A 24,821-nucleotide genomic window follows, 5' to 3' on the forward strand; every position below is an offset into this window, starting at 1 on the left:
TTTGAGTACCAACACAAAAGCCAGGGAAATCTGTCTCAGAAAATGACAAGGAACTTTCAGAAAACCATAAACCTTATACTCTAGTATCTGATTGAGAAGCCACTAGATGCCAAATCATGATGACATTACTATATCAACCTTTCCCAAATTCTGGTATGTTTCTGCAGCTTTGGAGCCTGCAGAACTAGATCTTTTCAGCTAAATGGAGGGACAACATGGCAAATTGGTACTGATCATCTTATACATGACCCCTTCAAATTGGACACATGTATGGAGCCATCATATCCCTGCCAATTATTGCTTCTTCCTACTTTAAATTGCAGGCTTTGAATTCTCTTTGATTTTTAAACCTCTTTTCAAGTAAACAAAAGATTGCAATCTAGCTGTCACATGCCAGACTGTTACTAGGGTAAACATGCTACATGATAAGAGGGTCATGTGAAAAACAAATAGAAACAGATATGAAATTAGTAACTGAAACCAGAATAGAAAGTAACCACTGATTAGATCCAGAAACTGAAGTTAGAACCTCCAGCAGCAACATGTAAATCAAAACAAGGTATGGGGCTGCTGTAGAACTCTAGAGAAGGCATTGTACTGCCAACAAGTTGTGAACGATGGAAGGATGGCAACATCAATGTGAGAATGTGATTTGAAAACTTAAAAAAAAAACTCAACAGAAATTTGTGGACAGAAATAGCATGTAGAAGATCAAACAGAATAGTAACTAACTAATATGTGCATGAATGCTTGTTTTTGGTGCCACCATCTCCCACCTCTAGATGGAGCGGAATCTTCGAAGATGGACCTCCAATTCTCGTTCTTTAGACATGATTTGGAAAGCCATCTACTTTGATGTCAGTTCCAAGATTCATTAATTATCTCATCGTTCAGTTCACGACACCCCAAGGAACAGGCATATTGTTGTCTCCTGGGTTTACCTGATTCCCTGATTCAGTCTTCTGACCCTTCCTCTTAGGGTTTGTGCTGTATTTTGCTCCCCCTTCCCCCTTCTCTCTTGTATATCCTCCCCCCCTTCTCGGGGTTTTGGTAATGAATTCTTTATTCACCCAAAAACAGAAAAATATGTGCATGAATGCGAGAGCAGAAACTGATCTTCTGAAGAACAAGATAGAAGAGAGAAGAAGGATATGAACTAGGCTTCCCACCTAGAACTTGACTTGCATCTCAGCAGTCCAACTTGGCATCCCACCAAGGGCTTCACTGCATCTCACAGCAATCAGCAAGCATAGGCTTACAAAATTGTTCAAATCGTTGTTGGTGGGTAAGATCCCCTACTCTTTATTTATAACTTCATGGAAATAAGAAAAATGGGAAACTCCTATGTATGGTAGGGAGAACTTCTTACAACTCTTCTTGAAAATAGGAACTATTAGAACTTTAACAAATAGAAACTAGGGCTGAATTGTGTAGCATGTCTATCCAACCCTTCTAGAAAGATTACTAAATTAAAGAATACATCTTACTAAAATAGAAACTAACACTAATCCCGTATAGGACTCAAATCCCTCATATTTGGGCTTATAGAATTGGCCCATGACAACAACAAACCCAAAAATACTAAGCTTAAGGCCCAAACAATCCATGGGACACTCAAAATTAAACATATCGGTCCATTTTTGGCCCAGTTTGATGGCTTGCTTTTCTGCAGGCCTTCTTGTTCTTTTGAACTGCATCAAAACAGGTGATCCATTTCTGATTGCTACTACCTCCACAGCTGCCACATATTGAAAATATTCTCTTGCAGGGTGCAAAATCCCACAGAGGTATAGAAGCCATCTGGCCTGTGTATATACAATCATACACAGAACAGTCATCTAGTACCCTCAATTTTTAGTAGGGAGGTGTCCCTGATTGAAGATATATTTTTTTTTTTTGGGTAAACCTGATTGAAGATAATAGTACCCATTATGTATTGTCTAGAAAAATAGTTTAATAGAATCGGCTGGGTTATTGGCCTAAAAATAAAGAGGCACCTACTCACAAAAGTAACGTATCTGGAATGTGAATTAGTGCATTAATTTGCTGCTTATATTGGAAGGAGTGAAGAGGAACATTACAGGAAATTTGGAAAAAGGTCTATTATAATGCAGCCTCTTGGAAGCTACAGATCAGGAGAGTCGAGAACACACTCTTACTAGATGTGCAACTGAGTAACACGAACACAAAAGAGAAAGAAAACGCAAAGGGGGGAAAGCTAAAGTTCTTCTAGACTGTAGTGAAACTCTTTGTGGCTTCAAGAGATAAGCTGCGACTCTTCAAGGATGCAATGAAACTCTTATAGGTTTCAAGGTTTATACACTCAGGGTGTATTCTCAAAGCAAATTCAACTCTTCTATTCACTCCACTTTCAATGAGCAAAGCTCTTACAATTTATAAGAAACCAAAGCTCAAATTGAAACCGTAATCTAAGATATTCTACGGCTAAGATTAAACAATAAAAACCTAAATCCTACAATTAAAAATTCGTAGAGAAAATAAACCTAAATAAGGTAACCTTTACTAGGGTAGGTTCCTTGTCACAATGTATATATATATATATATATATATAGATAGATAGATAGATAGATTGGCTGAGTTTGTTGTTGCATCATATATATCTACTTTATTTGCTGAAAATAAATCTCCTAAAAACTAAATTGGTAGGAGGCAAGATCTCCTTCCTAATCTATTATTGGGAAGATTCAAGACATCTTCTAAAATTGTAACTGGCCAAATCGTCCAACTCTTCTCTGCTTGCTACTCAAGACTTGCTGAAATTAGCTGAAATCACCCATTAGGAAATAAAATAAAGAATTACCAATCTTTCAAAACCCAAATATGGGAAGTGAATTAAGCTCATTATTGACCAAATTTCCAAATCAGCTAAGGGGGAATAATCTGGATTTTTTTTTGCTTTGCTGCTGGAACGAGCATGTGAGGCTTGTGTTCTAGCCAAACAGACTCGTTCAACATATTCTATTTCTAATAAAAGAAGTCTTTCTCTTTTTAATCTGATTCATACTGATGTGTGAGGTCCTAGTCGGAAACCTTCTATTTCTGGCCATCGTTGGTTTGTTTTCTTTATTGATTGCCACTCTAGGATTATCTGGGTGTATTTGATGCATAATAAAAGTGATGTTTTCTCATGTTTTCAGTATTTTCATAAATTGGTTCAGAACCAATACAATGCCACTCTCAAAATTTTGAGGAGTGACAATGGCAAAGAGTATATGGGAGGTCAGTTCCAAAATTAGCTTGCTGCCCATGGGATTCTCCACCAGACCAGTTGTATGGATGCCCCTGCCCAGAATGGAGTGGCTGAAAGAAAAAATCACCACCTCTTAGAGGTGGCTCGGACACTTATGTTTGCCCGTAATGTTCCTCCCCAATATTAGGGGGATGCTGTTCTTACTGCAGCACACCTTATTAATAGGCTGCCCACCAGAGTCCTCGACTCCCATACCTTTGCTGCCCTTTTAAATGGCTCCTCAACCTTTATAGTTCCACCTAAAGATTTTGGCTGTGTTTGAGTTGAACCGCTTCCTTTAAAAGGCCGACCTTGTAGGAAAGGGAGGAAACAATATGTATATCATACAGGAGCTCTAACACGGCGGACTATTCAAAGGGGGACACAGGTGGATAAATAATTTCAACACCTGCATGCTCCTAGGGGGACTCGATACCGTGAACCCTGCCTACTCTGATACTATGTTGATCCGCTTCCTCTAAAAGGCCGACTTTGTAGGAAAGGGAAGAAACAATATGTATATCATACAGGAGCTCTAACACGGCAGACTATCCAAAGGGGGACACGGGTGGATAAATAATTTCAATAATTTGTTATGCTACAGATACTCGGTCCCTTAGTAAACTTGAACCCCGTGGCCTTCGGTGCATTTTCTTGGGCTATTCTTCCTCCTAGAAGGGTTATAAATGTTACAATCCACCCACCAGTCGTACCATGGTGAGTTTGGATGTCATTTTCCATGAAACCCTTTCCTATTATCCCACTACACCTCTTCAGGGGGAGAATTCCAGTGAAGAGGTGTTGACTCTTGGGGTCCCTCTCCCTCTTGAGGCTCCCATGTATAACCAACCTGAACTCACTCCTGTCCCTCACATACCATCCAATTAAGAAGATTCCACACAGGGGGAGACCTTGGATACTGTTACTGACACAGTTCCTGCTCAGGGGGAGCTTACTCTAGTCCAGAAAACCATTAGAGAATTTTAGAAGAGAATTAGGGCTTGCATGATTAAACTTCTGTTTCTGGGACATGATTCTATTCCAGAAATGACTTTTTGTATTTTTGTTACTGGGCCATATTTCTGGGCAAAAAAACACGTTTGGTAACACATAATAATTTCTATTTCTTTGCTAGAAAAGAAACATAAACGCGTTCATTATGCACAATCATTTCTGCTTCTTGAACTTCTATAAATTTTCAAAAATGCCATTAAATACCAAAAAAATTAGTGGAGCTGGACATGATGGCGGTGGAGGTGGCGGAGGTGGAGGTAGAGGTAGTGGTGAAGGTGGTAGCGGTAGCGGTGGCGGTGGCGGAGGTGGCGGTGGTGGTCGTGGTGGTAGAGGTGGTGGTGGCAGTGGTGGTAGAGGCAGCGGTGGTAGTGGTAGCGGTAGCAGAGGTGGCGGTAACTGTGGAGGTGGTGGTGGTGGTGGTGGTAGTAGTGGCGGTGGTGGTAGAGGTGGCAGTAGGCCAGTGGTGGTGGAGGTGGTGGTAAAGGCGGTGGTGGTAGTGGTGGCAGTAGCAGAGGTGACGGTAAAAGTGACGGTGACGGTGGTGGAGGCGGTGGCGGAGGTGGAGGTGGTGGAGGCGGTGGCAGAGGTGGAGGTGGTAGCTTTGGTGGTGGAGATGGAGGTGGAGGTGGAGGTGGAGGTGGTGGCGGCATCGATGGTGGTGGTGGTTGAAGCTGCATTGGAGGTGGTGTTTTATTTTGAAAATGAAATTACTACTTTGCCCATCAAATTAGGCATGTGCTCATTAAAGAGCAACTCCCCTCTTATTTCTTCCTTTTATTTCTGGGACAGAGAAGCTTCAAATTGGAGCTTCTTTTTTTCTATTTCTCAGCAACTTTTTTGTCCCGGTTCATTCCCAGGAATAAAAAAATGAACCGGTGTTAACAAACGGATTTCTCTTATATTTTTGTTCCCAGGAACAAAAAAAAACAGAGAGATAGAGAAACAGAAATAGGCTCTTAATGACTGAAATCTCAAAACATATCAAAGAGGATGTTCCAAATACAAGCAGCTTCCATCCACTGTAGCACCAATACCCATTCAGTTGCCGACTCAGGATCCGGATCATCCTCCCACTCCAGGTAAAACCCCTTCTCCTGAGTTACCTATTGCTTGTCGTAAAGGTACTAGGACTTGTACTCAACATCCTATATCTCATGTTGTCTCCTATAATTCCCTTTCTCCATCCTTTTGTGCTTTTGTTTCTTCCGTTTCTTCTGTTTGTATTCCCTAGAATTGTCAGAAAGCTCTTGAAGATGGAAAGTGGAAGGCAACAATGATGGAAGAATGAGAGCCTTACAAAATAATGACACATGGGATCTTGTGGTTCTTCCTCCAGATAAAAAGACTAGTTGGATGTAAATGGGTGTTTGTGGGGTGAAACAGAAGATTGATGGCATTGTGGATCGATATAAGGCACGGTTGGTGGCAAAAGGGTTCACTCAGACATTTGGGATTACTACCAGGAGACCTTTGCACCTGTTGCTAAACTAAACACTGTCGGAGTGTTACTATCTTGTGAAGTAAATCTGGGATGAGAAGAATTACATCAGTTGGATGTGAAGAATGCCTTCCTCCATGGAGACCTTGAAGAGGAGGTATATGCACATTCCACCTGGGTTCTCATGTGACAAAACCAGCGGCAAGGTATGTAAGTTGAAGCGTGCTTTATATGGGCTAGCAATCATCTCATGCCAGGTTTGGAAGATATCATAAGGCTATGGTTTCTGTGGGATATAAGCAGAGTAATGCTAACCATACTCTGTTTATCAAAAGGAATGGTGATAAAGTAACCATTCTCATAATCTATGTGGATGATATTGTGGTGATAGGTTATGATGATGATGATATCAACAAGTTGAAGACTTTCCTTGGCCGTAAATTTGAAATAAAGGATCTGGGAAAGCTGAAGTACTTTCTAGGGATAGAGGTTGCACGTCTCAAAGGAAGTATATCATAGATGTATTATCTGAGACCGGGATGTTAGGGTGTTACCCTGCTGATACACCTATGGAGGCTACTACAAGACTTAAGAAAAAAGAGGGTGAACCAGTTGACAAAGGTCGTTACCAGCACCTGGCAGGGAAACTTATTCATCTCTCTCACACACGGCCAAACATAGTCATTGCCATGAGTTTGGTAAGTCAGTTCATGCATGATACTTATTCCTCTCATATGGAAGTTGTTCTTCGTATTCTTCGTTATTTAAAGTCAGCCCCGGGAAAAAGAATTCTCTTATCTCCTCATGACCATCTACGAGTTGAAGAGTATACTGATGCTGATTGGGCTAGATCTTCTGATAGAAAGTCCATATCTGGTTCTTGTTCCTTTGTAAGTGGAAATTTTGTCACTTGACGTAGCAAGAAACATAATATGGAAGTAAGGTCCAGTGCTGAACCAGATTTCATGCTATGGCACAAAGCATTTGGGAGCTGTTATGACTTAGAGGTTTATTACAAGATCTTGGTGTTCCTGTCCGTCTCCCTATGATGTTGTATTGTGACAACAAGGCTGCCATTAGCATTGCACATAATCTGGTTCAACATGATCTTACCAAGCATGTGGAGGTTGATAGGCATTTCATTAAAGAGAAGCCAGAAGAAGGACTGATCTGTGGTCCTTTTGTGAAGTCTGGTGATCAACTAGCTGATGTGTTCACTAAAGGGTTGAGTGGGAATGTCTTTCATCATATTTTAGTCAAGTTGGGCATGTTTGATATTTATGCTCCAACTTGAGGGGGAGTGTTAGAATAATAACCGAAGGAGTATTTTGAGCAAGGGTAGAATTGTACTTAGGGTTGTAACACTGTTCACGTGAACAGTGTCATGAACAATGATGGTGAACAGTGTTGGGTAAATTCTGTAATTTTTCTCTTCCCTATTCTATTATAAATAAAGGGGCTTGGATGTTCATTAATACATCCAAGCATTGAGCTCTATTCTTTCCTGTTAACACTATCTGACCTCAAGTATATCTCATTGTCTAGATATTTAATCAACTCAACTCAACTCAACTCAACTCAGCCTCATCCCAACTAAATGGGGTCGACTACATTGATCCTTTCCCTCCAATCAGCTCTACTCAAAGCCATACTAGTTACCAGGCCTAAGCCGTGCATCTCTTTCCTCACCACTTCTCCTAGAGTCATTTTAGGCATACCCCTAACTCTTTTAGCTCCTTCAATTTGAATCAAATCATTCCTCTGTACTGAAGTATCTAAAGGCCTCCATTGCACATGTCCTGCCACCTCAACGACTTTCTCGTAGCGACTCCTAAATGAGCTTAATTTGTTCATTCCTTATTTTATCTTTTCTGTTTTACCACTCATCCATCTCAACATCCTCATCTCAGCTACACTAAGTTTATCTATGTGTTGTTTCTTTACTGCCCAACATTCAGCTCCATACATCATTGCAGTTGTATGACTGTCCTATTAAAGTTTCATAAAATTACAAGAATGCAATTCCACTGGAATAGAATTTAGGGGCATGTTTGTAATTTTTTGCCTATTTGAGCTCACTTTTTCAAGACGTTGGATTGGTGAGGTGCCTTTCTATTCTACGTGTGCAAAAGCCCCATCCTTAAAGGAATCTCTCATTCTTAGCTACTTTGGTATTTCACATCATCCCCCCCATTAGGAGGCAGCCTAAACCTGTGTATTGGTGTCGCCCCTTTGACATGGTGAAACTTAACATTGATGGTGCCTGCAAAGGGAACCCGGGGGTGGGTGGTGGCGGGGGTATCATCAGAGACAAAGAGGGTGTAATCATTGCTGCTTTTTCAAAGTTGGGGAGTGTACAAACTCCATTGCTGAACCTAGGGCATTGGGTGATGGGCTGAAGCTATGCGCCAGGCTGAAAGTGGCAGGTGTCGTGGTCAATTCGGATTCGATGGCTACAATTCAAAGCATTGCCAAGTGAAGGTGTGGGTCTTGGAAGGGTTGGTACTGGTTTCAGGAAACAGTTGATCTAGTAACAGTGCTAAGACCACTGATTTCTTTTACGTTCAGAGAAGGTAATAGAGCAGTGGACTGGTTGGCAAACCTGGCATGTGCCTCGGCGATGGACGCGGAATTTCAGGGGGAGGATAATTTACCTTTTGGCCTTCGGAGAATCACACATGAGGATGCTATTGGTTTGCCGGTTTTAAGGAAATAACTTGTACATGCTGGGTGGGGTAGTGCGTTTTTTTTATTTGAGTGGTGGAGTGTCTAACTTGTCTATCTTGGGTTGGGGTAAGGCGCGCATGTCCCTCCCTTGTATTTATTATTCTTTTGGATGATCTTAATAAAATTTTAGGGGCTGGCCCGGGTCCCAGAGAATATTTAGGTTTTAAAAAAAAAAAGAGGTACTTTCCCTATTTGTTTGGGGGTCAATTTTACAAAAAGGTAGGTCCTCTAGGGCATAAACCTACCCATTTTAGTCATATAACAAGTGGTGACAAATTCTTTTTGTCAAGTATGCCTCATTACAAATAGAGAGACCCAAAAATTAATTATGACCACAACCGGGCTCAGGTTTCCTAGGGTTGGGTTAGCTTGGGCAGGTTTCTCAATTTTAATAGATCAGCTTGAAGACAACGTCATTAAAAGAGGCCCATTTACATTGTTTTGAATACCATCATCCAAACCATAAACCCTAAAACAAAAATAGCTTCATCATTTCCATACAAAATAATAAATCCAAACTAATAAACTTTACCATCATTAGCATGTGTAGGGTCTATAGTAATAATTTAGTGTCATTGTAAAACACATTTTTGTTATGTATCTCCATATAAGAATACATATGAAGGGCTGGGGCTCTCTTCGGATTTTTTTTGGGCTTAAGCAGGTTTGGACAAACCTGCTCAAGTGCCCACCGCTATTCCTTATTATCACCTGCTTGAGTATTAGTAAGTTGATGCCTTTCACGTTTAGGCCTTGCCCGGTTGGAAGTGAATTAGAACAAAAATAAAATGGAAGCTTTTCTAATCCTTACCAACAATGACTGTAACTAACCCAGAAATTCTCAAAAATGGAAATGCAATTTTACTTTACTTTTCAACCAAGTTCCTTGGACTTGAATATGATAATAATAATCAACGTAAAAAGTTTAGTTACTATATTTACTAAGATTTTAAGTTAGTTACACAATCATGATAGCAAAAGCTTCCATTTTGTTTTTAAAATTGACCTCCTTTCCCAGTACTTGAAAGTCGAAACTAGACAGAGCTATAGGGATTTCTTAGCAGAGGGATATGAAATTTAATACCTGGTGAATGAAGATCAGAGATCTGATACACAGCATTGTTTACTGGAATTTATGAATGGAAAGTAAAAATAGATTTCAAGGAGCAGTCAGAGCCAAAGTTTTAAATCCTAGGATTGGATTAGGTGGATCAGCCAAGAAAATCTAGCAGATGCCCCCGATAGTTGATCAATTGGCCGATACCAGCCAGGATTGGATCAGGAGGATGAGCCTACTTGGACTGGGATCAGTGCTGTCTGACCGCTTTCCAATACTGAAATTAAAACCTTTGTTGGAGCCAGCTTTCAAGTAATTCAAATGGCAAAGGAAAATATCACTTGGGAGGCTTCAACTTGTAAATGTAATGAATTCAAGGGAATAAATACTTCCTCTAGTCTAAGTGCATAATTATTTTGTATAGTCACTTGTCCTTCAATGATACAAAGGGCCTATCTTTTTTTTTATTAAAAAAACAATTCCTCATGCTTATCAAGACAACATAAATAAATTTGATAGGGAAGTTTTGCCTATTACCAGGAGTAAAGTTTATAAAATCTTGGAAGAAGCTAGATTTATCTTGTCAAGAACCGTATGGGGAGAGGAATGCTGAAATGATATGGATAACACTAATACATGAAGATAATAATGGAATTAAGAAGATGGTTACCTGAACTTCGAGTTCCACATCAGCAAGTTCACTTTTGAAGTTAATCAGTGCATCTTCCTTTACTTGCAACTGTAATGTAGAAAGATCAGCATAGCCGATCAATAAGAGAAACGCCTAGCAGAAACTCTGAGGCCTGATATTCTTTCAAATGTTTCCAAATTAGTTTGCATAGTTGAATTTCAATAGTCAAAGAACTCTTTCATGTGATATGCATTCAGTTATAAATCTGGAATTACTTTGGGAATATTTCAGGGAGTTTCTTGCGCTCAGATTATGTGCATGCATGCTTGGACTGGATTAGAATCCACTTTTTTGGTTAAAAAAAGTGGGCCCAATATGATTATTCATTTGGAAACTCAGTGCCATAGTCTCCAGATGCCGGGGGGGGGGGGGGGCACTTCTGCAGCTTCTGGGGCAAATGATTACATATGAAGGTTTTTTATCGGCCCCTTATTAACCCCCATTTTCACCCAGAATCTGGATTCTAAAATCTGAGAAGCTTGAGAAGCTCCCCAAAAGAGACACTAAGAGATAAAGAGATTGTTACAATTATCGACCAAGATATGTACCACAATCAGATTGTTATATAGGCAGCCTTCTAACAAATATTGATCACATGCTTGCCACACTGATAATTTGGTTATTTTCCATTTATAATCAAAATAAATAAATTTAGATGTCTGCAATAGAATGGATGATAACATGGAGTTAGGTCTCTATCATGTCTGCAATAGAATGGAAAGTCACAATCAACTATGAAATTTTAGATGTTTACAATAGAATGGGCAACACATGGAGCAGGTCCTTAAAGAAAATTAGGAAAGCAAATTATTAAGAAGCATCACACTATGAGATAAAGAATATTCACAAAAGACATTACCTAGTAACAAATCTGTACAAACCTGTCGTTTGAGAAATCGGTTGTGTTGATTAGCTTCACCTAGTTTTCTGGTAAGCTTTGTTCTTTCAGAATCAGCCAGCAATGACTTCAACTGTCACAAAATTACGAAAGATAGTATTGTCAGATAATGCATTTCTTATCCTCAGAAAAGTTACTTATCTAGGGCACAGAAATTAGATAAAGCAACACATTTATATGGAATGTGGAAGATTTCTAATCAGATAGCAGTCATTAGGAATTGAAATATGCAATAGTAGATATCATTACATAAGTGTTTGATGAGATATGGTAGGCTGAAACAAAGCAACACTAACAAACCTAAGCAACGCTAGCAAACCTACAGAAAACAGAATCACAATGAACCTAAAACACAGCAGGCACTTAGAGTGAACAGAACTTGCGAACAATGAATTCAATGAAGATGATTCTAGAGGACCTATAGGGTTGATTAAGTGGTAAAAACATCGAATGAGTAGAAACTTGGATGAACAGAAAATAGAGAGTCAAAAAACAGCAAATTAGCAAGTCAGAAAAACTAACATAACTCATGATCCCAGCCATCCGATGAACACCATCTTTAGGTCGAATGAAGTAGGAAAAGGGGAGTAACATAGTCTAATCTCAGTCCATGTTGATGGTAAGATTCTCAGAATATGTTTAGGGAAAGTTAGACCATGTTGTTGTCCAACAGAAACTCACACACACAAAACAGTGCTGGAAAAACTATCAGAATATAAGAGAACTTAACAGCAGTATTAGGAAATAAGTAAACACAAAGAAGAAGATTAGAAATCACCTAGAAGATGCCCATGGTAAAAACTCTATCTGCTGGAATATTGCTGGAACAGGGAATGACAGAGAAAACACAGAAAAGAAGAAGATATACCAATGGGTTTCACCAGCTATGGCCTGCGGTTGGGCTTCACCACCCTCTCTTCAAGGCTTCACCAACTTGGTTGCCACTTGCTTCACCACAAGGGCTGTTACTGATTCACCACAGTGCACACACTCACATAGAGCTAGTTTTCCAAAGCATCAAATCTCTGTGCTAGCTGCACCTTCCTCTTTATTTATAATAACCAATGGCCACAATACAAAATTATTAACCCTTCTATTGTGTGGGGTTACTTGACTGCCAAGATATTGTTAAGAGTTGTTATTATGTTAGTCCTACCACAGGGGGAATGTTGGGTATTTCTGGGTTTAAAAGTGTGCTATGTACTGTCTAGTAGTCAGGGGTATACTTGTCATTAGCTGAAGTTATTATGATATATAAAATACATCATAGACTGTGAGTGGTTTTCTCCCCAAGCTTGTGGCTGTCTCTCTTCTTCTCTTCTCCTCTTGCATTGCTAACACTGGTTTCTTGCGTCTGATATTGTTTCATGGTATCAGAGCAGGTTTAATCAGTGTTCCCCATTTTCTCTTTCTTTGCTCTAAGAGACTCTATTTAGGGTTTTCTCTTGTGGTGTGTAGCCACCTATTGCTGCAATTTTCTATCAGGATGACCTAGTTTATATCAATGAAAAACTAGGTTTCCTTTTGTATTTGCTATCTACATGAGGGAAATTTCCTGCCAAAGAGATTGCACGGAGTTATATACAAGGATCAAACCACATCAAGTTAACTGGTTTTCTATTCAGGCAGTACCCTGTATTATGGGTTTTGTTGGCTGAATCAAGATCTCTTGAACCTCAGTTTTATCTTTGTCTTTACGGCATTATTAGCCCCACTGGTAAGCTTCTTTGGTTCCAATTTGAAGCCGATCCAAGCTTTTCTGTTGCTGAAGTATACTGCAGGAAATCAGCATAGGCGATATGTTCGCTACCGTTTCACCTGATATCTTGAACTGTTAGGGAAGGGCAGAGTCAATGTATACATCAACACTCCTCCACACGTGCAAACCAAGATCCCATGGTCCTTGCACGTGGAGCTCAAGCGGCATTTCTTCGCACGACTCCAAGGGAGAAGAAGTGTAGGCCTTTACCCGATTTTCGCATTTCCTAGGAGTTGAACACTCGACCTCTCTACTCCGATACCATTTCTCTACCATTTCACCTAAAAGCTCGAACTATTAGGGAAGGGCAGTGTCAATGTATACATCAACACAATACTCTGTTTTTGGAGATTTTTTAACAGAATCGATTTCTGTCTTTAATTTGAATCTGACCATCAGATTCTCTTGAGAATTTAGGGCACTGTTGGCCCTCTTTGTAAGTTTCTTCAACTTTGATTTGGTGCCAATCTGACACCCGGATCTGAAATTATCATCTATCACCCAAATTCTGGGTTTTCAAGTTTCAGAATTGTCTCCTTTTGTTGTTGAATTTTGAATTTACATCAGATAAGTGTCGATTTGTGGGATTTGTATCCCCTATTACTCTCTTATATTTTTCCAATCGGAGGATTGTTGTTTGCTGACCAAAGGAGATTTGACCAGGCCTTATTGATTTCTCTAGTGGCTGTCTTATCCGTCTCCTTGAATCTGATTCTTATTGGTGAAGTTGCTGCTGTGCATGATGGCTAATCCCAAACCTAGTGTGGACAACGTTAACATCCAGATTACTTCTATCCAACTCAATGGAGTTTCCGATTACTTGTGATGGGCTCAGGAAGTTCAGGATTATATCAATGCTAACTGCAAGTTGAAGTATGTCAAATCCGAACCAGCTTCTTCTAATTCCAAACACTGAAAAGTGAACGCGTGAGAATGGTTGTGGAACAGTATAGAACCAGCTATTGCTGTTCCATACCACTTCTAAAGGAGTTTGGGATGACCTGAAGGAAAGCTTCTCCAGGAAAAGATCATGACTCACAATTATGATCTTTATGCCAGGGGGATAAATCCTTGAATGAGTACTTCAGTGCATTTAAGGGAATGTGGGAGGAGCTCAATGTTCATCAACCTCTCACTATTGATCTGGAACAGTTGAAGATTTAGTGGGCTGAGTTTCAGGTTGCAAAGTTCTTAGCAGGATTACATCTGATTTTGAGCCAGTTAAGGGCCAGTTACTTTTAGGTTCTTTCTCCTCCTATGCTGGCCGTGTACTGCATCAGTACTATTTCTATGCAAATATCAGCCCAAAAATTAGGATACTATGAAATTAAGGTTTCCTTATAGCAATGTATTGATGACTAGAGCATGCGTTCTCTGATGGAGGTGTGATGGGATGATTTTCTGTAAGTATGATGTAGACAGGTTCCTGGGCCAGAAATATAGCCGCATGAACCTAAGTGGTCAGGTCCATGTCTCTACTTAAGTGGACCAGACTCGTGGGCCTTTGGGCCAACCAGACTTGGACTGGGCCAGCCCATGTGGCTGGGTATTATTGGTTCACTCAAAAGTCAAAACCATATAGTGCGAGCTGCTATTAGCTTATTTTTTTATTTATTTTAGTACCTTCTATTTTTGTTAATAGCTAAAATCTTAGTTAGCATTTAGTACAACTGTACAAGTCTCAATATTGCTTTGTAGGAGACTTTCTAATTTGTTTTGTTTCCTTTTTGGTTTCAGCAACTCACATTATATATGTAATGGACCATTAGATTCCTCGCCACAATTGAATGAAGATGAAGTTTATAGCTTTCGCTCATTGTGAAACAGTGAGGTGAGAGACCTTGAGGTGAGAGTGAGAGACCCAAACCACTATCCTATCTCTTCTTCCTATTCCCCAACTCGATACTCTATTTTTATTTTCTGTTCTGAGGATTACCTTCATACTAAGACACAATCACAATCAAAGGTTTTTGTAAAGAATCGCATTTTTTCTCAAACTTCCTGTGTTCGGACACCAAAACATAATGGAATACCAAAACGGAAAAATCATCATCTTCTCGATGTTACCTGGGCTTCGATGTTTACCAATCAAGTCACTAAATTCTATTTGAGGGATGCAGTTCTTACCGTTGCCTTTCTTATAAACCGGGTTCCTTCTAATGTCCTTCACTTCAGAACTCCAGTCAGCCAGCTTCCGGACCCTTCCCTTGTCTCTCACCTTCCTTCCAGGGCGTTCGGTTGTGTTTGTTTCGTGCACAACTCTTCCTCCTCTCGTTCCAAGTTGGATCCTCAGGCAATACGATGCATCTTCTTAGAGTATTCCACCATCCAAAAGGGGTACAAGTGTTACCATCCCCCCACTCGGAAGCTTTTTGTTACCATGGATGTCACATTTCATGAGACTGAATTCTATTACCAGTTATCTTTTCAAGGGGAGCATCTAGTGGAGGAAGAGATTCCTTCTACTTCTACTACCCCCCTTGTGATTGATATTGTTCGCCTTCAGGGGGAGAAGCCAACTACAAGTAACAAAGATGTCATCACTTACACTCGAAGGAAAGAGAAGCCTGCCCCTATTTTACCATCTCCATCTACACCACCTGAGCTAGATCCAACACAAGGTAATAGTCTCTCCCCAAGTAATAATCCCTCACCTCCTTCTGATGCTGACCTTCCCATTGCTATTAGGAAAGGTGTCAGATCATGTACCTTGCACCCTATTTCAAGTTTTGTGTCTTATAAGTCATTATCTCCTTCCTATCGTGCCTTTGTTTTTTCGTTATTCTCTGCATCTATCCCACATGGCTGGAAAGAAGCTTCTCAGACCCGATAGAAAGATGTTATGGTAGAAGAAATGCATGCCTTGAGGAAGAATGATACTTGGGAGCTGGTTCCTTATCCTAAAGGGAAAAAACCAGTAGGATGCAAATGGGTTTTTACCATCAAACAAAAGGCAGAGGGTACTATTGAAAGGTACAAGGCCAGATTGGTTACCAAGGGATTCACCGAGACCTACAATATTGACTACCAACATACCTTTGCTCCTATTGCTAAAACCAGTAGGATGCAAATGGGTTTTTACCATCAAACAAAAGACAGATGGTACTATTGAAAGGTACAAGGTCGGATTGAATGCCAAGGGATTCACACAGACCTACGGTATTGACTATCAAGATAATACCAAGCGTTATTATCTTGTGCTACAAACCTTGGATGGAACCTTTAGCAACTTAATGTCAAAAATGCTTTTTTAAATGGGGATTTGGAAGAAGAAGTCTACATTGACATCCCACCTGGTTTTAGTTCAGACTCCACAGTTGGTAAAGTATGTAGACTCCGATAATCTCTTTATGGCCTCAAGCAGTCTCCTCGGGCTTGGTTTGGCAGCTTCCAAAAGGCTATACTGAAGTTTGGGTACAAAAAGAGCCAAGCTGACCACACCTTGTTTGTCAAACACAAGGAAAAGAAAATTATTGCCCTTATAATTGTTTATGTAAATGATATAATTATAATGGGCAACGATGATGCAAAGATCTCCTCATTGAAGACCTAGTTAGCAGCAAAATTTGAAACTAAGGATCATGGACAACCCAAATACTTCTTAGGGATTGAAGTTTCCTCCTCTACAAAAGGCATTTTCATTTCCCAAAGGAAGTATGTTCTAGACCTTCTTAAAGAAACAGGTATGCTAGTGTTAGCAAAACATGAATTGAGAGAATAGCTTGAATGATCTAATTGATCAGACAAGCCCTTTATTTATAATAAAGGGATAATTACAAAGGGGACAAAAATACCCCTACACTAGCCGACTCTATAAGAGACAAGGCTATACCTAATGAAATAATAATTAAACTCCCCCAAAAGGACCAGAATACCCCACATATTCCAACACTAAGAGACAAGCTTACAGAGGGGACAGAAATACCCCTACACTAGCCGACTCTATAAGAGACAAGGCTAGACCTAATGAAATAATAATTAAACTATCCCAAAAGGACTAGAATACCCCCACGGTATTCTGGTGTACATATTCCAACACTCCCCGTCAAGCTGGAGTATACATATATCAAAGGAAAACTCCAGCTTGAACTAATAAGAAAAAATAAATGCACTCCAACATTCTAACGCTCCCCCTCAAGTTGGCGCATATTAGGCACTAATGCCCAACTTGAACAAAATGGGAAGAAACAGAGTTGCAATAGAGTCTAGCTTGACAGATGAATGAAGCTCTCAAATAAACCTTCAAGAACTTGAAATAATTGATCTTAAAAATCTGGATAGACACGACCAGCAAACCGGGACTGGAATTTCTTCCAAAAAAGGCAGCTTTCAACGATCTTCAATAGCCATCCAGTGATGAATCTCAGATTGTCATAGTGACATAAAATCTTGAAGTGAAATAACTAGGGCGGCAAGCATCAGAAACAAACTGAATCAGGCAACGCAACCAAAAAAAAAACTGTATCAACCCAACTGAAAGTCCTCAAATAGGCAACAACCAAATATCTTCAATACTCTTTAATACTTCAATCTCCCCCTTATGGCAAGTTCAACCAAATAACTAAAGGTACCCAATGGCAATGATGGTGGAGAAAAAACTGATCTTCTATGTTTTGTCACAAAAGTTCTTGCAAGTTCTGCTCCTGCAATGTCTGCAAGTGTATTGTACATAATCTCCCCCTCACGTGTAGTAGTACACATGGACAGAACGGAGATTATGTAAGAGATAATGGCAAAAATATAATGTTCTGAAATTTTCCAAAGGTGCTATGGGTAATGAAAAAGGGAGGAATGGCAAATTAGAGTATACCATAAACTTCCAAAGTGGTTATCAGTAATTGCCAAAGGTATGGTATGGGATATGGGTAATTGAAGAAGCAGTGGGATAAAGAGTCATGGAGGAAAAAAAACAATGCATCATATCAATTTTCAACCTTCTTCAATCGATCAAACAAACTTCTTAGATGGAAACTCTTGCAAAGGAGAAACACCAAACTCCAATTTGCAGATCTGATCTAAATAAGAAAACAGATCTTATTTGGAAGCAAGGAAAGTCTCCAATCTTCAAGGCTTGATCAATCTTCAAACAAGGAAGAACCAGTGTGCAAAACTCCAATCTATAAGCTCCCAGATGCTGAATAGAACTGATGAAGATATCTGGGCAGAATTGATGTAATAAGCTTCTAGAAAAAACTTGGATCAGGTCTGAATTAGTGGATATGAACCTGTAGAAAAGCTCCTAGAGTAAGCTGGATATGAACCGGTAGAAAAGCTTCACACAACTGAATAGATTCGTAGTTGCAACCAATAGCCATGGAACAACTGTTGTAGTCCCAAATAGAAGCTGATCTCCAAGGTAGTAGATTCGATTCTTCAACAAGGTGAAAGAACTTCGATCTCCAATATTAGGCAAACACAGTCTCAAGGCTAGGGCAGTAGTAGTCCTCATGAAGGCAGCATTAACATGTTAACCAGTCATGCTTACAGAAGCCAATCAACAGAACCAGCAAGGGACGGATTAAGGCTCAATAGAACCAGCAAGTAGTAGACAATAACTCAGCAGATCCAATAGGAATTGATGCAGCCAGCCACATAGGAACCAAAAAAAATACAGGTTGATAGTTGGATTGATGAAACCTGAATTTTTCAAAAATACTCCAAGAATGAAGCTGATATTTGGGTCGAATACTCCTCTGATGTTGATGAAACTCCCCTAAAAAAATCAGTAAGAGAGGACATCCCTAACCCTAAGATCGATTATAGTCAGGGTTTTGTGAAAGTTGAGATCAATTGTAGGGAAGGAGGCTTTCATAAAAGTGATGATGACTTGTCAAAGATTGATGATGTCTTGTAATAGATGTTGTCCTAAGCTGTTTGAATGGATCTCCAATACGAGTAACCAACCTCTTTGTGTGATTGAGACTTGATCTTCAAGAGGGAGAAACACCAAAAATTACAGAAAAAATAGGGGGCAGCTGCTATCACACGAAATAGAACTTCTTCAAGCTATGTATTGATGAAGTAGATTGCCCCTCTTGATAGTAGATACACCTCAAAAAAAACTCCAACAGCAGCAAGCAACCCTAACCCTAAAATCGATGTGTCAGGGTTTAGTAAAACCCTGAAAATAAGGATCGATTGGGGTTAGGGGTCTTCAAACACTTGGAAAGAGGCTAATATTGAGGTTGAGTGGTCCTTGTAGTAGTGGAGAATCACCCCTAAAAAATCAGCAGCAACTGAAAAGAGGAACCCTAAAATCGATTGGAGTCAGGGTTTTGAAAAACCATGAAAAGGTGAGATCGATTGGGTGAATCAAGGCTGGAAAAGAAAGGAGAGGGGAGTAGATGGAAGAAGGTAGATAGGTGCTGGGAATGGTTGCATAGGAAGCTCCAACAATGGAGGATCAGTCTTCATGAGTGAGAGGAATCTGATCTTCAAAAATTTCTGGAAATCTCCAATATCGCAGGTATGATTCCAGTAGTATTGATTAGAATTTAGGTTATGAAAAAAGGTAGATTGGGAGGAGGGCAGCAACTAAATCATTGGATTACCTCATTAGTGCTGCCCTCTTAGAAGGATGAGAACCAAAAAACCAGAAGAAGGAGAAGCCGAGAGAGAAAGGAGGGAGAAGAGAAACGATGGTGAGGGGGGTGTTATGTAACCCTAGATCAGATTAGGAGGCTCTGATGCCATGTTAGCAAAACACGATTTGAGTGAATGGCTTGAATGATCTAATTGATTAGACAAGCCCTTTATTTATCATAAAGGGATAATTACAAAGGGGACAGAAATACCCCTACACTAGCCGACTCTAATAGTGACAAGGCTATACCTAATGAAATAATAATTAAACTACCCCAAAAGGATCAGAATACCCCCACGGTATTCTGGTGTACATGTTCCAACAGTTAAAATGTAAGCTTGCTAATTCTCCCATTTAGGTAAATCATCATCTTAGCTGCACAGGGGTGACCCAATTGACAAGGAAAGATATCAGCATCTTGTAGGAAGACTTATATACCTATCTCACACTAGACTAGACATTGCCTATGCTGTGGGAATTGTTATCCGATTTCTTCATGATCCAAAGGCTCCTCACCTTGAGGCTATATACCGGATCCTTTGGTACTTAAAGTCTAGTCTAGGGAAAGGTCTTATATTCTCTAATAACAACAGCTTGAAGTTAGAATCCTTCACTGATGCTGACTGGGCAGGGTCCATAGATGATCGGCGTTCCACCTTTGGATACTATACCTTCCTAGGAGGAAATTTGTCACATGGCGTAGCAAGAAATAGTCAGTTGTATCCAAGTCAAGTGCAAAAGCTGAATACCAGGAAATTGCACAAGGATTTTGTGAACTACTCTGGTTAAAAATTCTTCTCAAAGATTTGGGTGTTACTTCTGAAGACCCTATGAGGCTCTACTGTGACAACAAGGCTGCAATCAGCATTGCCCATAATCCAGTTCACCATGATCGGACTAAACATATTGAGCTGGATCGCCATTTGATTAAGGAGAAACTTGAAGAAGGCCTCTACATACCTTTTCTCACTACTGAAAACCAATTGACTGATGTATTCACCAAAGGTTTGACTTCAAGTTGGGCATGAGGGCTATCTATGCACCAACTTGAGGGGGAGTGTTGAGGATAACTATGTCCAGATTCATTGTATGTAGGCTAAGGGCTGTGACTGTGTAATGACTCAGCCCTACCATCATACCTTATTTGTAACTGTTATTCTCAATATAAATAAGAGCGCCCTCTGTCATATCTGACAAGCCAAATCATTCTCTCTTTCTTTTCTTTCAACTGTTTCTTAGTTGCTTTTGATCATTAAAATATGGTCCTAATTGATTTCTTCATCAATTCTGGTTGAGGCTTCAAGAAGACCACCTGCGGTTCTACTGGTCTGGATTTCTACTTCAGCAACTTCATGTTCAAAGATCTCCAGATCCAACCATCACCTGCTGCCTATATTTTGAGGGTTCAATCAACACCTCATCCTTCCTCTTCGCTAGTAATTTGATGCTGATCCAACGGTTAGGTTTGTCTATCTCAGTTAGTTACTAATTCTGATCCTTAGTTTCGATTTCTGAGACACCATGGTTTCTCAGCATCTAAGCATTGGAATTGGTTATAATTTTGAGGAGTTGATCCACTGTACCTACCCTACCCTCTGCTGTGATAACAAGTCCATCAGAACAGCTTAAATGCTAATTCGGAGATTCATTGAGTTTTCTGGTTTTTAGCCTATAACGACCCAACTGATAGCCCTTAATTGTGCTGTTTTGTCTCCTATTGTGATTAGACCTCTTCTTAAGGTACTGTAGGGTATAACTGAGGGTTCTAAGGGTTAAAAAACCCTACTGTTCACCGACTGTTGGGTGATTCTTTTATATATTGTTACTGGAATTGGGTGTTAAGTGTTCTAATTTATTTGCATAAGAGATCCTACTTGGGGTTAGGTCACTTATGACTTAGCTCTACATTGAAGTAGGAGTATGCTTTTCCCATGCGTAGCAGCCAATATAGATGCAGTACCACATCAATCAATATAGCTGCAGCTACCATACAGTTTCATAAGTTCACTCAGTTTAAACTTAAGTACATGACAAGCATTCCAAGGTCTGCTTTCATTTTCTGAAGAAATAGGGAAATTTGACAAGCCTGATTGCTGAACACTAAAATACAGATTTTCATTTCAATTTACTGTAGCTGTTTATAATAACTATACCTCATTACTCTAACCAGAGAGCCCTTTCAAAGAATTGTGAAAGAAATTTAAAATTTCATTCTATCATCATGAAAAAGGAAAACTTTAGAACACTAGACAGAAATTTGACCTTATCACTGTCCAATGGCTTAGAAAGAAGATCCTCAGATGAGTCATTGTCAGGAACTTCATCACTGGCACTTGGGTCTTCCATTGATAATGAAGATTCCTTCTCCAAACTAACAGGCGTGGAAAATGTTCTCCAAGATGACTGTTGCATTGGAGATTTCCTTATAAAAGCATGACGAAGAAAATTTAAATGTTGGGAGCCCATCCTTAAATTACAAAGAGCCACACTACATGAAATTCTCTGGTTATTTTCCTGTTCCAACTTTCTTGAACACCAAGAAAACCATACATTGTGCTTGTCAGGACAACCCCTGTCAATATCATAAAACAATTGAGATAAATAGAGGAGAAGTAACAAGAAGTACCCAACCAAAAACTTTAATGCAAATAATATTGAAAGCCTCAAATTACACCATCCTTTTAATTATGCTTGAGAAAAATACACCCTTATGAAACAAAGATTGTATACTTTTCTATTTAAAGACAATGGTGTTCTGATGTACATTGCAGTGAGAACCAATATATTTCTTTCATTTGGAATTGACATTTAATGACAAAGAACTACTAGCTTTTGATTCATATCACCTGAGGGCATGTGTATAATCTTGGACAATGAGTTAGGGCAAGAATACCACGCATAGGCTAGGCTACAGGAATTTGAGCCTACCTTAGAGCCAAGCATCAAATTAGAGTTGACACCAGAAAACTAATCACTAGTACTTAAATTATCAAATATATAGTTTATAAGGTTAGAATCCATAGTGGTAACAAGGGTTCTAAGATGTATGAAGATATATTTAAAGGATATTTACCTCAGAAAACTTGTCATCTGACACTCCATAGTGAAGTCTCCTTTCTACAAAAAGAGAAGTATAAAAAAGTGACTGCAAAGAGAGGCATTACATATTTGAAGAAGCAACACAGAATTTCCATCAATATAGTTATGAAGAGAAAATACAAATGCAACCTTCAAAATACACTTAAAAGTGGGATCAGGATCATAAAAGAAAAAATGAGGGATTTCCCAGTAGCAGGATAGAAGAATAATAAAGCGAAAGCAATGAACAGCTAGGTGAAGATTATTTTATACATTGTTGGATGCAATGGCTTCCTGCTAAGAATAGAAAAGGAACACTCAACCTAATGACCATGGACGCCAGAATAATTATCTCTCATCAGACATGTAATAAGAAGTGTGCATCAGTGGAGTGAGATTTCACATCCAGTTGCTGTTCTAGACATTTCCCTATAAGCTAATTAAACCATGCAGTAAAATAAACCCCAGATAAATGAAGAGAAACCTAAAAATCAAAGCTCATCTGTAACTTCTGATCCATTTCACCTTATATCTTTATTTATAGAATTGACAACTTCAGGAAAAGAGTACAACTTAACATAAAAGGAAGGGAGTGGTTTCGTGGGATGAGGTTGTAGCATGATTTGATGGTGGGTTGCAGAAGAAAATACAATAAAAGTGGAAATACGAGATTTTCACACATATCCAATAAGAAATCATCCATTTGTTATTCAGAATTAGAAGCAAAGATGGGATCAGCTACTTCTTGCTGTTTTGTTGCAGGTAACAGAGAAAATAAAATTTTCCAGGAGCAAATATTACTAAACTTGTTGCTTGTACTTCTTCAATAACTTCCCATATTCTAATCAAAATTGATCAATTGAACAATATTGTATGATGTATCAGTATGTTGGCGTTCTTTCTGTGGGTTTTTGAACTTTTAGGATATTCAACTTATAATTATATAGCATGATAATCAGATTGAACAAAATTGACAAAAGGCTTCTCTTTGGCTGAAAACTCCAGACCATCTGGGCTCAAGCTTAGTCCCGTCCCTTTCTTTTTCTCATTCTTTTCCCTTAGTTCATTATCATTTAGCAATGATTTTCAGACTCACGCTTAGTCCCACCTTTTTTACCCCTTAGTTGATTAGTATTGGGAAATGACTTACTATTCTTTCCACATGAAAGAAGCATGGTTCAAGTCCCAATGCCAAACTTACAGGATACTTGTCAATAATCTTCCGAAACAGACTATTTCCAGGGAAAATATGCGGAGAATAACAACGATTACATAAAATCAAAGAAGATGTCATTTTGAAGAGAACTGAGAAATAGATTATTCGATTGATCTCCTTTCATTCATCTCTGTTGCAATATCTTTTTTCTTAAACTGTAAATCATTTGTTTCCCCCAAATTACAATAGCAGGAATCGACATTTGTTCAAACACATTGCAATCAATTTCAGCTATGAATCAAACAACGTTAAATCGAATATTAGAGAGAGAGAGAGAGGCTCTTCTACTTACAGGAGGAGGAGGGGGAGCGTACGATCCAAAAGAGCCGTCACCACACCTGTTGAAGCAGCTTCACTCGATGTGACTGTGTGCTTATGAGAGACTAGGAGAGGAAGAGCGAACGAAGCGACTCCGTGTGTGTGCGCGCGCGCGCAAGAGAGATCGGTTGCACACCTGTGCTGGGAGATAAACAGACTAACGACTTACAGGCGGATTATTCCAGTATCCGGCTAACGTTTGTCCACGTGTCATAAGGTCATAAGGGGAGTGAGGGACGTTCGGATAGTGACTAGGTCTGACTCTGACCGCAACTTGAGGAAGCGAGAAAAAAAAACACGTGACAGATTGTATGGAATATGGAATTATGGATACGATATGAGTCGAGATCAAGATTTCAGACCCAAATGAGTGTCTATCATCTTGATTACCATAGAATTATCATCCGGTGGTGGTGTCAATTTATAACCGAAACCGCAACCAACCGTTTTGAAGATACTTAATGTAAGGTGTCAATTGGTTGGGTTAAGTCAGTTTCGAATGGTTTCTATTCGGTCCGGTTTATTGTGTCAGGACTGATTTTTTTTATTTTATTTTGGTAAAAGACAGATTAAATACCATACTCAATATATCGGTCTCAAATCTATATTTGGTATTAGTCAATCAGATTGTATTTCGTGTGAAGAATCAATGATCAACTATTTAAGCGATCTTTAGTATACATTTTGGTCTAGGATAGATTAATTGGTCCCATGGTTTAAAAATAAGAAATTGGTGAAAATTGGCCTAAACCTTACAGAATTGGTCTATTCTAGTCAATCCAAATCGGCCGA

The 24,821-nt window shown here is 39.4% G+C and overlaps 1 protein-coding gene and 1 long non-coding RNA gene across 3 annotated transcripts in view; both read right to left on the reverse strand.

Moving 5' to 3' along the window:
• LOC122652582 (protein PTST, chloroplastic) overlaps window positions 1–24,082 on the reverse strand; it is a 41,836-nt gene extending 17,754 nt beyond the window's left edge. The window contains exons 1-5 of one of the 2 annotated variants that reach the window (XM_043846372.1): window positions 24,004–24,082; window positions 22,491–22,534; window positions 21,680–21,989; window positions 11,059–11,148; window positions 10,157–10,225 (exon numbers count right to left, since the gene is read on the reverse strand). In XM_043846372.1, the coding sequence (XP_043702307.1) occupies window positions 10,157–10,225; window positions 11,059–11,148; window positions 21,680–21,989; window positions 22,491–22,519 (498 nt within the window). In that variant the 5' untranslated portion in view covers window positions 22,520–22,534; window positions 24,004–24,082. Of the gene's footprint in view, window positions 1–10,156; window positions 10,226–11,058; window positions 11,149–21,679; window positions 21,990–22,490; window positions 22,535–23,999 lie in introns of both variants that reach the window. The other variant, XM_043846371.1, reaches the window with a different exon arrangement.
• On the reverse strand, window positions 1,484–2,099 carry LOC122652583. The gene is made up of 2 exons (XR_006331616.1): window positions 1,907–2,099; window positions 1,484–1,871 (listed from the first exon to the last, which is right to left on the reverse strand). It is a non-coding gene; the product is annotated as an uncharacterized LOC122652583 (long non-coding RNA).
• Window positions 24,083–24,821: the final 739 nt, after the last annotated feature.

Source organism: Telopea speciosissima, chromosome 2 (assembly GCF_018873765.1).
Source record: "Telopea speciosissima isolate NSW1024214 ecotype Mountain lineage chromosome 2, Tspe_v1, whole genome shotgun sequence".
Classification (NCBI taxonomy): Eukaryota; Viridiplantae; Streptophyta; class Magnoliopsida; order Proteales; family Proteaceae; genus Telopea; species Telopea speciosissima.